At 41.5% G+C, this 15,625-nt stretch overlaps 1 protein-coding gene across 1 annotated transcript; it reads right to left on the bottom strand.

Annotated features, from left to right (window-relative positions):
- Nucleotides 1-278: 278 nt before the first annotated feature.
- On the bottom strand, nt 279-8,302 carry LOC122916905 (olfactory receptor 2S2). The gene is made up of 3 exons (XM_044264290.1): nt 8,268-8,302; nt 4,251-4,259; nt 279-1,242 (listed from the first exon to the last, which is right to left on the bottom strand). Exons 1-3 carry the CDS (start codon nt 8,291-8,293, stop codon nt 279-281), a joined length of 999 nt encoding a protein of 332 aa, XP_044120225.1. The 5' UTR covers nt 8,294-8,302.
- Nucleotides 8,303-15,625: the final 7,323 nt, after the last annotated feature.

Below are 15,625 nucleotides of genomic sequence, written 5' to 3'. Positions count from 1 at the left end.
TTCACCAAACTCGCTTTGATGATTCCTCTCTCCTTCGTTTTATTATGTGTTCAGAATGTCTTTGTGTATTCAATTAGAGATCTGCTGTGTGGCATCTGTCAAAACTCTCAGCTGTATGGCTAGAACTCACAAGATATACTCTGAAAAGTTAATCATTCTCTGAAAATGGACAGAAGGGCAAGAGAGGATTCCGGATCGCGTGACTTGTCTATCGGATGGCAGCTATAATGATGAGAAGTCCTTTATCCCATAGGGTGAGAACACAGAGGAGCCCTCCATCACTGGGCGAAACATTTCTGACCCACCAGGTTCCTCACAGCAGCCTTCACATCCTTGTTCCTGAGGCTGTAGATGATGGGGTTGAGCATGGGGGTTACCACCCCATAGAAGAGGGGGATGAGCTTGTCTGAAAGGTCTTGTTTGTCTGCCCCCAGGGGGTCCTTAGACTTGGGCTTCCCGTACATGAAAAATAAGGTCCCATAGAAGATGACCACCACAGTGAAGTGGGCAGAGCAGGTGGAGAAGGCCTTTCTCCTCCCCTCAGCTGAGGGGATCCTCAGGATGGTAACAATGATGAACACATAAGAGATGGAGATGAAGAGAACTGGGGCCCCCAGGAAGATCACGTTGGTCACCCCCATGCTGATCACATTGATGGAGATGTCAGCACAGGCCAACTTCAGGACAGCCAGGATTTCACAGGTGAAGTGGTTGATGACATTGTCCCCACAGAAAGGCAGCTGAATTGTCAAAGATGTGTGTACCACAGAAGCCGTACCACCAATAGCCCAGGAGCTGGCCGCCATGGGGACATAGGCAGCCTTGCTCATGACCACAGGGTACCTCAGGGGGTTACAGATGGCCACATAGCGATCAAATGCCATCATGCCCAGAAGCACACACTCTGTCCCTGCCATAGCAAAGGAAAGAAACATCTGCACGGCACAGGCTGAGAAGGAGATGGTTTTCCTGGGACTGAGGAAGCCATCCAGGAGTAGAGGGACTGAGGATGTCGTGTAGCAGATGTCCAGGAAGGAGAGGTTCCCCAGGAAGAAGTACATGGGTGTGTGCAGGCGGGAGTCAAGGATGGTCACCAGGATGAGGACCCCATTGCCCAGTAAGATCACCAGATACATCAGGAGGATGAGCACAAAGAACATTTTCTCCAGCTTTGGGTAGGCTGAGAGACCCAGGAGAATGAACCCCGCCACAGGAGAGGACCAGTTGGCTTTTTCCATGTGCAATCCCTTCTATCATCAGCCAAGGACAAACACAGCAAAGGCTTTCTTGAGAAAAGTCTCAGGCATCTGGTACACCATCACTCTGTGCTACAGAACAGGACAACATAGGTGCATAAGAGATAATGACTGAAAGAGACAATCGGTAGGAGTGTGATTACATCTTAGATGGGGGACGGTCAGGACTGGAAGAGGGCTTACAAATACTGCACTGAGGCCCAGAGAGGGGAAGTGACCTGTCCAAGTCTTCTGAGCAAGGTGGTGATAGAGAGAGGGGACCTGAGCCCAGCAGAGGTAATCCCCAGTCAAGGAGGCCTTTTCCTCTGCTTTATGATGAGCATGGGAAAATGCTGTAAGTTACTTCTTTTTGATGTAAATGCATAGAAATTTCATTTAATCTGGGCTTTCCTAGATTCTTAGGGGAATCCCCAAACTGATTCTATTCTTACAACTACAAAAATTTCAAGCCTTGTTAAACGTTGATTACATTTGGAAGGAACTTGTTAAAAAAGTGTTAATCCGGGGCACCTGGGTGGCTCAGTGCCTTACAGTCTCTGCCTTTAGCTCAGGTCATATTCAGGGTTCTTGGATGGATCTCTGCTCAACAGGGAGCCTGCTTCCCCCTCTTTCTCTGCCTGCCTCTTTGCCTACTTGTGATCTCTGTCAAAGAAATAAACAAAATCTAAAAAAAAAATTACTCCCCATCCAGACAGAATAAAGCCTAGGTCAATGTTCAGTCATAAGACGGATCCTTCCTTAGTTGGCCCACCTTCAGCAACAGACTTGCCTATTGTCAGAATTAGGATCTGTCTATTCTTTTTTTAAAGGTTTTATTTATTTACTTGATAGACAGAGAGCACAAGTAGGCAGAGAGGCAGGCAGAGAGAGATGAGGAAGCAGGCTCCCTGCTGAGCAGAGCCTGATTTGGGGCTCAATCCCAGAACCCTGGGATCATGACCTGAGCCAAAGGCAGAGGCTTTAACCCACTGAGCCACCCAGGCACCCTGGGATCTGCCTATTCTAATACATATTAAAGGCAGTATGTGGGGGAGGTTCCCTCACGGGGAAGAATTCATGAAGGCCACAGAAGGAGTAACTGGAGTGAGTGAACCCACACTATGGGATGACAGCCATGCAGCTTACTGACCAGTTAACTCAGTTCTTAATAACCGGGCAGACTGTAAGTTACCAGACAGCAGGATGTATGGCATTAACATCTAATCCCTGCTCATTAGAGTTTGGTGAGCTCTTAGCCAAGGGTGTCTAAGGAACGGTTTTTCTTTGTCCTTTTTTGTTTATACTGTATTCTTGTGTAATATTCTGGCTCTCTGCCTCCATTCTTGGGTTCCCTGCAAGCAGCTAGCTTATGGGAAGACTTGCATGCCTTTGGGTAGAGCAACAATTGCCAGACTGTGTATTCAGAATTCTCATTTGTAATATTTCTGTAGCTCTTTCTCAATTGCAGTGGTGTGTACACATGTGTATGTGTGTGTGTCATGAGTGTGTGTGTATGGGTGTGTAGGCATGGACAGAGGGTAGACGACGAGTAGTTAATATTGATGAACATCTATTCTGTGCCATATTCCTTGAAGCAAGCCTGGAGAAGACACTGTCATTCAGATGTCATAGGTAAACTTAAGCAAAGCTCAGAGGAGCCAAAGATTTGGTTCTTAAGATTGAACGCCATTGCTGGGCTTGGATCACAGGCCCCAATCTGGGTTCTTCCCACCAAATAGCTGCCGCACTGTCTTGCACAGATGTTGTAGAGTCTGTCTCTGCAGTACCAGCTCTGGGTGCTCTGTCTCATAGACCAGCCTGCTCTTGCTTCAGTCATGGCTGGAGTTTATGTGAGATACTCTGTCAGGCAGAGTGACTCCCACCCTGCACTGAGCCCAGAGCTGTGGGACCAGCCCTGCTGGTCCATATCCATGGATATGGATATTCTATGTAGCTTGAGCAAGTCCCCAGGCCTCGGTTTCCCCATGTGCATCACAAAAAGGCTGAACAGTTTTCCTTCCAGGGCATCCCAACTCTGTCATGGAGTGCCCAGCGCTGTCCTCACCAGGCAGGGAGCAGTCTTGGGTGAAGGTTACAGACCCTTCCTTGGGGTGAGTGTGTGTGTGTGTGTGTGTGTGTGTGTGTGTGTGTGTGTGTGTGAAGAGGTGATCTGAATGCTTGTTTTCCCATCAAGATATGGCCAGCAGGAAATAGTGCCGTGTCAGGCTTTGGAGGAGACTTAGGATGGAAGAGAACAGAGAGCTCTGACCCCTACAGCCCCAGGTGGACTGGAGTCAGCCTGTGAGAGCAGGAAAGGAAGGGGAAGCTCTTACCTTCGTGGCTGCATCCTACAGCTGTGACACCAGGATAGGGCTTGCTTGTGGCCTGATCCCTACTTATCTCTGGAGGCAGCAGGCAGCTGAGAAAAGGAATGCACTCCGGAGCCCCATGCATTGTCATGCCGCCTCTGTGGAGAGCAGCTTGTGTAGAAAAACAAAAAGCTGGGAAATGCACATAACTCAATATTTCAACCTCTGGAAGAAAATTGTGAAAGCTCAATGAAGTGGAAGGCCAGTATCTCTCAGTGGACGCCTTCATAACTGTGTGCCATTTCATCTAATGGAATATTAGACATTTAATTTACATTTATAATTTTTACACTAGCACATCGTTACACTTTAAAGATAAAAGTGAGAATGCAAAATCGTACATACCGTTTTGATCTCAGTTAGGTAAACAATATATGTGGATAAAAGTGATTGAAAATCAGTTGGGAAAGGGATTCTGCTTTGTAACTCTTCAATACTATCAGATTATGTAATAAATTACAGGCAGAAATTACTTTGTGTTCAGGCAAAAAAATTCTCAGTAAGGTAATCCCCCTTACCAATATTGTGCTTCCAAAATTTCAGTTCTGCCCTCCCCCCCAGCACCCCAGCTGTGGTTTGGAGCAGAAGATGGCGTTTCTGACCTGTGGTCATGAGGTCAAGGGTAGCCTTCTGTTGCATCTCAATGTCTAGGTCACTTACCTCACTGTGGCTCATCATGTGGCCATTTTTCATCTTGCACTGTCACAGGAAGAAAGGGAGTCCTGTATAATAAGACACTGTGAGAGAGAGACCACAGTCATATAACTTTATAATGTGATGTTGTTATAATTGTTGTATGATATTATTGGTTATTGTTAACCTCTCACTGTGTCAGATTTGTAAATTAAATGGTATCACAGGTGTGTGTATATAGGAAGTACTATCTGTGGTTTCAGGCATCCACTGGGGGTCTTGGGAGGCATCCCCATGAATAAGGGGTAGAAAGAAAGTGAGAACAGAACTAGTCACAGACTGGGAATCACAGACAGGATTGGTCCCAGTTTGCCTGTGTGCTCACCCTGTAACCCCATGAAAGGCTCAGTCTTCTGGGAAATCTCAGCAGGATGGGGTAGAAATCTGGCTGCCTTCTTGCCAGGACTCTGGGCTCCTCCCAGGGAGGATGGAACAGCAGTGTCAGGGCAGGGCTGGGTCAGTGGTGAGCTCTGTAGAGCAGGAGGGACTGCCTGGGCTTAGCCTCAGCTGCTCCTCCCTGCTCCAGCATCAGCTGCTCACAGCTGGCTGCAGCTGGAAGGTGTTTGGAGCAGAGGCAGGGGGAGGAGGAAAGTCCATCTTTGGAAAATGCTCTGCAAAAGTCATGGCCACCAAGCTTGTCCCTATCACAGCCCAGCACTACCCACCTGCATCCTGTTTGCAGCCACTTCTCCGAGTCTTCTGATCTCAGAGCCAATTCTCAGCTCTTCACTGTGCCCTGGGCCAGACCCTGGATCCCAGAGAAGGACCCCAGACACTCTCTTGCTGGAGTTCTTTCACCCCTGAGACCCTGTGTCTTCTCTTCTTTTTTCTCATACAGCCCTGTGGAAACTCTAGCCTCTGGTGGGGTTCCTCTCACATCCTTCCTCCTAGATGTGCAGGCTAACTGCGTGTCTCAGCTATAGACTCTTCATGGAGAGGACCTGTCATCCTGGTCTGAAATCCTGGCCTAGAAATCCCACAGGTACATCTTCCCCAGCAGTGAAAGGAGTCCTCAAGAAGCAGCTGTGAACTCCTACAGGGACCCTGTTAGTCCCAGAAGCAATTTAAAGTTTGGAATGTCAAATGTGCACAGGGTACAGGCCCTATACATACATACCTGGGCCCTCCAGGGACCATCTCCCTGTCCCAATTAGAGATAACGACTGGGACACGGTCACCTGGCGATGGAGAAGAGTGTATAGCAGATGCTGGTTTCCTCCTGAGCTTTCCCTGGGCTCCCAGAGAAGCCAGTGCTCCACTCAGAGTCAGAGTATGCTGTCCCCCTGCTGAGTCCTAGACATCTAGAATGGGGAGGCAGGACACATGTCTCACAACAGCTGTAGCAGAACTGGCTACACTGAGTGAGGTGCTCCCATGTGTCAGGCACTGTGACAGATACTTCACAAATCTTCATTTTAACATTTCCTCCACTTCCTCACCAGCACATGTTATTTCTTGCCATATTGATCTCGGCATTCTGACTTGTGTGAGGCGGTATCTCATTTTGGGTTTAATTTGCATTTCCCTATGATAGTGGTGTTTCTTTTAGCCCTCTGCAGATCATCTTTAGAGAAATGTCTATTCTGATCCTCTGTCCATTTTTTATCAGATTATTTGTTTTCTTGGTGTTGAGTTGTATGTTTTATTTATATTTTGGATATATCCAAATATATTGTTCACAATTATCTTCTCTCATTCAGTAGGTTGCCTTTTCGTTTAGGTGATGGTTTCTTTCACTGTGCAAAAGCTTTTTAGTTTGATGAAGTCCAAGAGTTTATTTTTGCCTTTGTTTTCCTTGTCTGAGGAGACCTATCCTGAAAAATGTTGTTGAGGCTGATGTGTAAGAGGCTGTTGCCTATGTCTTCTCTTAGGAGCTTTATGGCCAAGTCCTACCTGTTGGTCTTTACTCCACTTTTATTTCACATCTGTGTAAGACAATAGAACGTTTTATCTTCTTTTGCATATTGTTTTTATTCTTTTTTAATCGTTTTATTCAACACGATTTACTGAAGAGACTGTCCATTGTGTATTCTTGTCTCCTTTGTTATAGACTAATTGATATGATAAGCATGGGTTTATTTCTGGTGGTTATCCTGTTCCTCTGATCAATGTGTCTATTTTTGTATCAGCATCCAAGTATTTTGATTACTATAGTTTTGTAGTATAGCTTGAAAAGTGCCATTATGTCCCTAGCTTCTTATTCCAGGGAACAGAATTTAAAAGGTTAAACAATTTACCAAAGGCCACATCTTTTGTGAATGACAGAGCTGGATTTCAGTCTCAATACATCTGATTCTGTTTATCACCATTGATTTCCTCCTCCTCCTCAATTCATCTTCGTGATTATCATTCCATTAGGAGGTGTTCCTTGTACCCAAATCAAAATTTAAAAGGTGTAAACAAATATATAATAAAAATTAATTTCCTTTCTTGTCACATAATTATGCTCCTTCAAGGCAACCAATGTTAGCAATGTCCTTACGTTTTTTTTTTCCCAGAGATATTCTATGGATATTGTTGAGTGAGAAAAGCAAGATATTAAGACAGTGACAAATTTTACACAACAGTGCTCTTTCTTAATATCTTGATTTTCTCACTGAACAATATATCTTGGGTTTATGTATCTGGGAAAAAGATGTGTAATACTGCCTATTTTTAAAAAGTTTTAATTAATTTATTTACTTGAGAGAGACAGAGAGAAAGAGAGAGACCTGAGTAGGCAGAGGAAGAGGGAGAAGCAGATCTCCGCCTGAACAGGGAGCCCCATGGAAGGCTTCTTCCAGGACCCTGAGCTCATGAATTGAGCCCAAGGTATATGCTCAACCAACTGAGCCAGATAATATACTGTCTTGTTCTTTTAAATGGCAGAATATATTCCATTTAAGTTTGTGCCATCATTTAATTAATCAGTCTAATAGTGATGGACATTTAGATCTTCCAAACTTCTGCAATCTTATGCTGTTATAATTAATGCTACAACAAATTTCCTTATGAATTAATAATTTAGCACTTTGTAAAAATACACCTGTTTCTGTGCATTTGTAATTTTGTTAGGTATTGACAAATTTACACATTCCTGTCATTAGCATGTCTGAACATGTCTGTTTTCCACACTCTGCTAACATAGTAGTTTAGTCTCAAGAACTCTTTTTGGTCTTTGCCAATCTGAAAGATGAGAAGTGGTATCACATATTTAATACTTTAGGAATTTAACATGTGAAAAGTAGCACAGATATGTAAATGCATATGAAAGTACATCAAACTCATAGATTTAATTTAAAAACTAATAAAGTAACAATCTCTTAATTTAAGGAGTAGAACATTGCAAGTACCTTGGAAGCTCCCTGGATATTCCTGCCCAATCTATCCTCTCCTGCCAGAGAGAAACACATTGCTGATGAGTTTAATCATTTCCTTGCTTTTTTTGAGTTTTATTACCAATGTATACATCCTTAAACAGTGTAGTCTAGGCTTTCCTCTCTCTAAACTCAATATAGGGATGCCTGCGTGGCTTAGTTGGTTAAGCCTCTGCTTTTGGTTCAGGTCATGAACCCAGGGTCCTGGGATGGAGTCCCACATGGGTCTCCTGGCTCAGCAGGGAGCCTGCTTCTCCCTGTGCCTGCAGCTCCCCCTGCTTGTGATCCCGTTCTCTCTAACAAATAAATAAACAAAATCTTAAAAAAAAAACCCAAATCCTCAATGTCAGTTGAACCCTTATAGGTTTTTTTTTTTTTTTGTATGATTCCTTAGTCAATATTATGTTTGCTAGACCCATTAACATTTATGAGTATGGCTGAATTCATTAATTTGTATTGCTAAATTCCATTTTATGAATGTAGCACAGTTTATTTATACATTCTATGTTGACGGATCATTGGGTTGCCTCCTAGTTGAATGCTGCTATAAATGTTTTATATATTTCTCCTTGGCACAGGTATTTCCAACTGTTCTGTTTGCGTTTGTGTCCAACCCTTTCTCCAGTGATGTGTAATACATCACGTGTGTTATATATCAAATCTCCAAACATGCATGTGTCCATTTCTGGAATTTCTCTTCTTTTTAAAAATTATATTTTATTTAATTCAACTAATAACAGATACTGTATTATTAGTTTCAGAGGTAGAGTTCAGGGATTCACCAGTTGCGTATAATACCGAGCTCTCATTACATTATAAGGTGCCCTCCTTAATGCCCATCACCCAGTTACCCCATCCCTCCACCCACCTCCCCTTTTATAACCCTCAGTTTGTTTCCTGTAGGCAAGAGTCTCTTATGGTTTGTCTCCCTCTCTGTTTTTGTTTTATTTTATTTTTCCCTCCTTTCTTCTATGAGCCTGTGTTTTGTTTCTTAAAATCCACATGTAGTGAAGTCATAGGATAGTTGTCTTTCTCTGATTGACTGATTTCACTTAGGATAATACCCTCTAGTTCCAGCCATTTTATTGCAAATGGTAAGATTTCCTTTTTTGATAGTTGAGAAATATTTCATTGTATGTGGTGTATACATATCCATATACATATACATACATACATGTATGTGTGTGTATGTGTTGTGTATATGTATGTGTGTGTGTGTGTGTGTGTATACATATATATATCTTCTTTTCCACTCATCTATTGATGGATGTCTGGGTACTTTCCATAGTTTGGCTATCATGGACATTGCTGCTATAAATTGGGGTGCAGGTACCCCTTTGGATCACTACATTTGTATCTTTAGGGTAAACGGCCAGTTGTATGATTTGTGGGGTCGTAGGGTAGCTCTATTTTTATCTTTTTGAGGAAGTTCCATGCTGTTTTCCAGAGTGGCTGCACCAGCTTGCATTCCCACCAACAGGGTAGGGGGGTTCCCCTTTCTCCACATACTCACGAATATCTGTTGTTTCCTGACTTGTTAATTTTAGCCATTCTGACTGGTTGAGGTAGCATGTCACTGTCCTTTTGATCTGTATTTCCCTGATGCTGGGTGATGCTGAGCAGTTTTTCCGGTGTCTGTTGGCCATCTGGTTTTCTTCTTAGCAGAAATGTCTGTTCATGTCTTCTACCCATTTCTTGACTGGATTATTTGTTCTTTGGGTGTTGAGTTTGATAAGTTCTTTATAGATCTTGGATACTAGTCCTTGATGTAGTCCTTTATCTGAAAAGACATTTGCAAATACCTTCTCCCATTCTGTAGGTTGTCTGTTGGTTTGTCGACTGTTTCCTTTGATGTGCAAAAGCTTTTAATCTTGATGAAGTCTCAGTACATCACTTTTGCTTTAGTTTCCCTTGCCTTAGGAGACATGTCTAGCAAGAAGTCGCTGCGTCTGAGATTGAAGAGGTTGCTGCCTACGTGTTCTCTTCTAGGATTTTGGTGCATTCTTGTCTTACATTCGGATCTTTCATTCGTTTTGAGTATATTTTGTATATGGTGTAAGAAAATGGTCCAGTTTCATTCTTCTCCGTGTGGCTGTCCAGTTTCCCCAACACCATTTGTGGAACAGACTGTCTTTATTTCCGCTGGACGTTCCTTCCTGCTTTGTCAAAGATTAGTTGACAGTAGAATTGAGGGTCCATTTCTGGGTTCTCTATTCTGTTCCACTGATCTATGTGTCTGTTTCTGTGCCAGTAGCATACTGTCTTTAGGATTATAGCTTTGTAATAGAGCTTGAAGTCCAGAATTATGAGGCTACCAGCTTTGGTTTCCTTTTTCAACATTCCTCTGGCTCTTCGGGGTCTTTCCATACAAATTGTAGGATTATTTGTTCCAGCTCTGTGGAAAATGGTGATGGTATTTTGATGGGGATTGCACTGTATGTGTAAATTGGCCTGGGTAGCGTGGACATTTTAACAATATTTGTTCTTCCCATTTGTGAGCATGGAATGTTTTTCCATTTCTTTGTGTCTTCCTCAATTTCTTTCATGAGTGTTCTATAGTTTTCAGAGTACAGGTCCTTTTCCTCTTTGGTTAGGTTTATTCCTAGGTTTCTTAAGGTTTGGGGGGCAATTGTAAATGGGATTGATTCTTTGATTTCTCTTTCCTCTGTCTCATCGTTGCTGTATAGAAAAGCAACTGATTTCTGTGCACTGATTTTTATACCCTCCACTTTGCTTAATTCCTATATGAGACCTAGTAGTTTGTGGGTAGAGGCTTTCGGGTTTTCCACATCAAGTGTCTCGTCATCTGTGAATAGTGAGAGTTTGACGTCTTTGACTAAAAGCGTTTTATTCCTTTTTGTTGTCTGATTGCTGAGGCTGGGTATTCCAGCACTGTGTTGAACAGCAGTGGTGAGATTGGTCATCCCTGTCCTGTTCCTTAGGGGGAAAGCGTTCAGTTTTTTCCCATTGAAAATGATATTCCCTGTGGGCTTTTCATATATGGCTTTTATGATAATGATGTTCCCTCTATTCCTACACTGCAGAGAGTTTTAATCAAGAAAGGATGCTGTATTTTGTCAAATGTTTTTTGTGCATCAGTTGAGAGGATCATATGGTTCTTGTCCTTTCTGTTCTTAGTGCGATGTATGGTATCTCTGTTCTTTTCCATTGGTTTATTTGTCTGTTGCCGTGTTGATGTTATGCTGCCCCAATCAATATTGCTTTATAGTATACTTTGATATCTCGTAGGGTATGTCCCTTTATCCCCACCCAGTACATCTTCAAATGTCTCTGGGCTGTTTTTAGTCCTTTGTTCTTCTCTATACATTATGGAGCCAACTTCTTAAATTGTAGAATAGTTATTTTGGGGTTTTAAAATTGGCATTACATTGAATCTATAGATAAATTTGAGGAGAACTAATATCTCCATAGTGAATTTCCTGGCCCATGAATAGGAAACATTACTCTATTTTAGTATAATTTAAAAATATATATTAATATATTAAATTAATACTTATTAATTTTATATAAAATTATATAATAATACAATATATATCATAATTTAATATATATTAAACATATACTAAAGTTTATATTATATATAATTCTATACTAAAATTTATATTTAAATATCTAAACATGCATGCTTATATTATTTAAATATATAAACATGTACATTTATATTTCTTCACATGTTGTAAAATATTTCATAAACTGTTACTGGAATGTGGAAATGCAATATATTTTTTTGTACATTTATTTAGTGTTGAGGAACATTCTTTCCAATATATCTCAAAGGTATTTAGATTTTGTATATAGTAGGCAATAATAACACCAGTGAATAATGACAACTTTCGTCTTCCTTCAAATTTGATAGGCTTGTCTCTTTTCTTGCCCTACTGCCCTGTCTGGGACCTCCAGTTCAATGCTGGAAGTTTTTGTTTTTGTTTTGTTTTGTTTTGATCATGGCTTGGTCTTGTTTGAAATGCTCTGATTTCACCTATTTGGGTAATTACTTTCATCATCGGTTGTCTGTGACCACGTGGGATGTTTGATTTGGTCATGTCAGTAAAGACGTTCATTGGAGGCTGTAATCTCTTGAAGATTTTAGGGGTGATCCTAAGGTGAGATAAATGGTTATGAGTCATAATGAGGGCGGAAAGTAATCAGCACATATGCAGGGCTGTGAAAGCCTCCACTTGTCTGTGGTCTGTTCTAGACTCTTTGGTTACCTCCAAAAGCATGGACTGAGTTGAAGGCTGGTTTTCTTTGCTTCTGAGACCTTTAGATCAGGGAGCGTTCATGTTTGCCTCAGGGCTTGGACCTTCCCTCCCAACTAATAGTTGGGGCTGCTCTAAGGATGGGAAAGTGGGTGGAGAATGGCTCTTCCCACCTGCTGGCAAGGGGGAGAAGGGTTTTGAATGAGGGCACTTGGAGGATAGTTAAATGTCCTGAGGCTTGCATTCTGGACTTTTGCTTCTTCAAAATGAAAATATCTTATGACTTCTCCTATTAATATATGGTCATTATAAATATATGATACTCACATAGGCCTCTCATACTTCTTATATATTTTCCATAGGTATTGTAAAACTTTCCTAACTACAGTGAGTTTTATACAGCCCCTCTCGTGTACTGTCTTGTTCTTTCTTTTTTTTTTAAAGATTTTATTTATTTATTTGACAGAGAGAGATCACAAATAGGCAGAGAGGCAGGCAAAGAGAGAGAGGAGGAAGCAGGCTCCCCGCTGAGCAGAGAGCCCGATGCGGGACTCGATCCCAGGACCCTGAGATCATGACCTGAGCAGAAGGCAGTGGCTTAAACCACTGAGCCACCCAGGCGCCCCTGTCTTGTTATTTCTTGTAGTTTTGGCATTTGAGTAAATTTTTTTCAGTTAAACAACATTTGTGGTTTTTCCTTCTTTTCAATATTTATGTTCCTTGTTGTCCTCATTTCATCTAATTATCTAAACTGCAAAGTGATGTAGACATTGAAAGCTGGTGTCCTCATCCAAGTCGTAGACATGCTGCTTGCTGATGTTCTGATACTTTATTTCATGTCAGGGGGAGTTTTCTCTGTTGAAGTGTGCCACTTTTCTTTTTTTTTTGATTTTTAAGATTTTGTTTATTTATTTGACAGACAGAGATCACAAATAGACAGATAGAGAGAGAGAGAGGAGGAGGAAGCATGCTCTCTGCTGAGCAGAGAGCCCGATGTGGGGGTCGACCCAGGACTCTGGGATCATGACCCGAGTCGAAGGCAGAAGCTTTAACCCACTGAACCACCCAGGTGCCCCTGAAATGTGCTCCTTTTAAAAAGTCAGAAATCAATGTTAAGTTTTATCAAGTGACTTATCAACATCTGTTCATGAGATCACTTTTTCCTCTTGAATCTATTTATAAAATGGTTGCAATAGATCTCCTAATCTATGCTAATGTTAGAAACCTTGAAGTCCCTTAAAAAACTGGATATTATGTACCATGTATTTAATATGCATTGATTTAAATCTATTCAGGTTCAGTGTATGACTTTTTCATTTGATCAATTTTCTTTGCTCATTCATAATCCTCCTATTATTTCAAATGTCTTCATGCTAATACTTGTCTACTGGTATTTCTCTTAAGATTTCCACGAGCATACATTTTTTTCAATATTCCATTTATCTAAGAGAGAGAGCATGAGAGAGAGACGACAAGCAGAGTTGGGGCAGAGCGGGAGGGAGAAGCAAACTCTGAGTTGAGCTGTTGAGTGGTGAGCCAGAAACTTGATTCCATCTCAGGGCCATGGGATCATGACTTGAGCCAAAGGCATCTGCTAACTGACTGAACCCCCAGGTGCCCCTCAACAAGCACATTAATAATTTTTGTTATTTTAGTATCAATGCATTATACTCATATATTATAAGATTCCCTTTCCCACCACATCCTTCTTAAGATGAGACCTTCAATGGGATATAACTATACATCTTTTTCTAAGTTTCTAAGCTTAATAAAGTCATCTACAATTGTACCTAGAGTTACACCATTGCTTTGTTGTCACTGTTTACCTCGATGCATTTCCTCATAATTTCTTCATATATTTGTCTTAGCACATTTGGTATCAGGTGTTCATTAGACTTTTTAAAATTTTATTTTATTTTTTCAGTGTTCCAAGAGCCAATGTTTATGCATCACACCCATGCTCCATGAAATACGTGCCCTCCTTAATATCCCCCATCAGGCTCACCCAACCCCCCACGACCCACCCCTCCAAGACTTTGTTGGTCTTCAGACATTTAGACATCCTCTACTGTGTCTTACTTACCGTATAGGTCCCAGTCCCTCCATTATTTATTTGTAGCTATTTGTTGGGAGAACTTTATAAACAAAATCTTTTTGAATAAGGGATAATAGGGGTGTGTGCTGTCTGGATTTGCACGTGCCAACAATGTCTTTTCAAGTGTCATATTGGTGCAATGGTCAGGGTGTGTAGAATTCGGATTCTCAGTGCCTTTCCCTCAGCACTCTGTCAGCCTTGTTCCTCTGGCATCTACATTTAGGGCAGCAGAGAAGCAGGCCAGCAGCAGCCAGATTCTTGGTCCTTGTTGGGAAGTACAGTTTTATGCTGTGGAAAACTCATAGAATTCTTTTGGCATATATGAGAATTACAACTTACCTTTGGATGGACTGTATATAGGTAGGTCTTTTGGTACAATTCTTGCCTGGTGATTGATGAACATTTTATGAATCAACATGCAGAATTTCTGTTCAGTGAAATGTTTTTCTCCTCCTTTGTTATTTGTCTTTCATCTGTTCTGTTTTCTCCTCCTGAATTACTTAATGGATTACTGTGGTGTACCTTTAATGTCTCCTACCTGTTCTTAATTAGCCAACTTCTCTGTCTTGCTCTCTCTCTCTCTTCTTTTTTCTCTCTCAGCCTTGGAGAGAAACTTAGGTTCTTTTTATTTTAAAAGTTCAGTTTTAAGTATTGTTTTGTCTACTTTTAAATACTTTCTCCTGGATTTTATTTGACCGACAATGTCAATTTTTTCCCCAGGACAAATTTTTATCTCCTAGTCACCTTTTCTGCTCCTACCTTCTCTTTGATCAATGGCTTTTGTTTTTAGTGATCCAATGGCCTCCCAAATTCCACACAGAACCCACTGAGATTTTTCTTCACTGTCTTACCATCTTCCTGCAATAACTCTTTCCCAGGAAAGGCTGTTTGTTTTGAGGACTAGTTTATTTCCTCCCTATTGGGATAAAAGTTCATGTCAGCTCTCGGAGGCTTTCCATCCCGCTCATTCTTTTAACTGGACTTCTAGATTGCTCACTATTGGGAAGTGGCTTGGAATTTCTCACAAGTCAGGGGTTTATTCTTAGGTGTCTGCTAGTGAACATCACCTCCCTCTCCCTCTGACTGCCATGTAGGGTTGGGTATTCTTGGGCAGAAAAGCGATTGATGGTCATCAGTTGGTTGCATGCATGGCCTGGGTGTTTGACCCTTACATCAGTTTTGCCACCACCTATGCACTCTCCTCTGTGCTCCTGAGGTGTGAATGGTTTTCTGGTGGGGACCATGACTGAGGACAAGAACAGAGGTCAATTTTGGAGACACAGGAAGAGAACAATTCAAGAAACAGTTTTAGGAATTAATATGAAAATAAGGAGAAAGAAACAATGAGCACAGAGATAAATATTACTGTTGTTTAATATGGAGTAGGATATGTTGAAAGGTCCATGACTCAAGTACCCATCCAAACATGTTCAAAGAAAGAGGCCAGGGAGCAATTGAATTATAGATCTATAGCCTAGTGATTTTATAAGTTAAAATTAAAACTTGAAGAGTTATTTTCCCTGACATCAAATAGCTCAGTATTCATCCCAAGGATAGAGGAGTATAAGGGCTTGACCAATGATATATACTTGTGTAGAAGTGCTTCTAGAATGGGACAGAAAGTTCCTATTAAATGCTTCCTATTCACACAAAGCAT

This window comes from Neovison vison, chromosome 9 (assembly GCF_020171115.1).
Source record: "Neovison vison isolate M4711 chromosome 9, ASM_NN_V1, whole genome shotgun sequence".
NCBI lineage: Eukaryota > Metazoa > Chordata > Mammalia > Carnivora > Mustelidae > Neogale > Neogale vison.
This window is presented reverse-complemented; position numbering and strand designations above follow the sequence as displayed.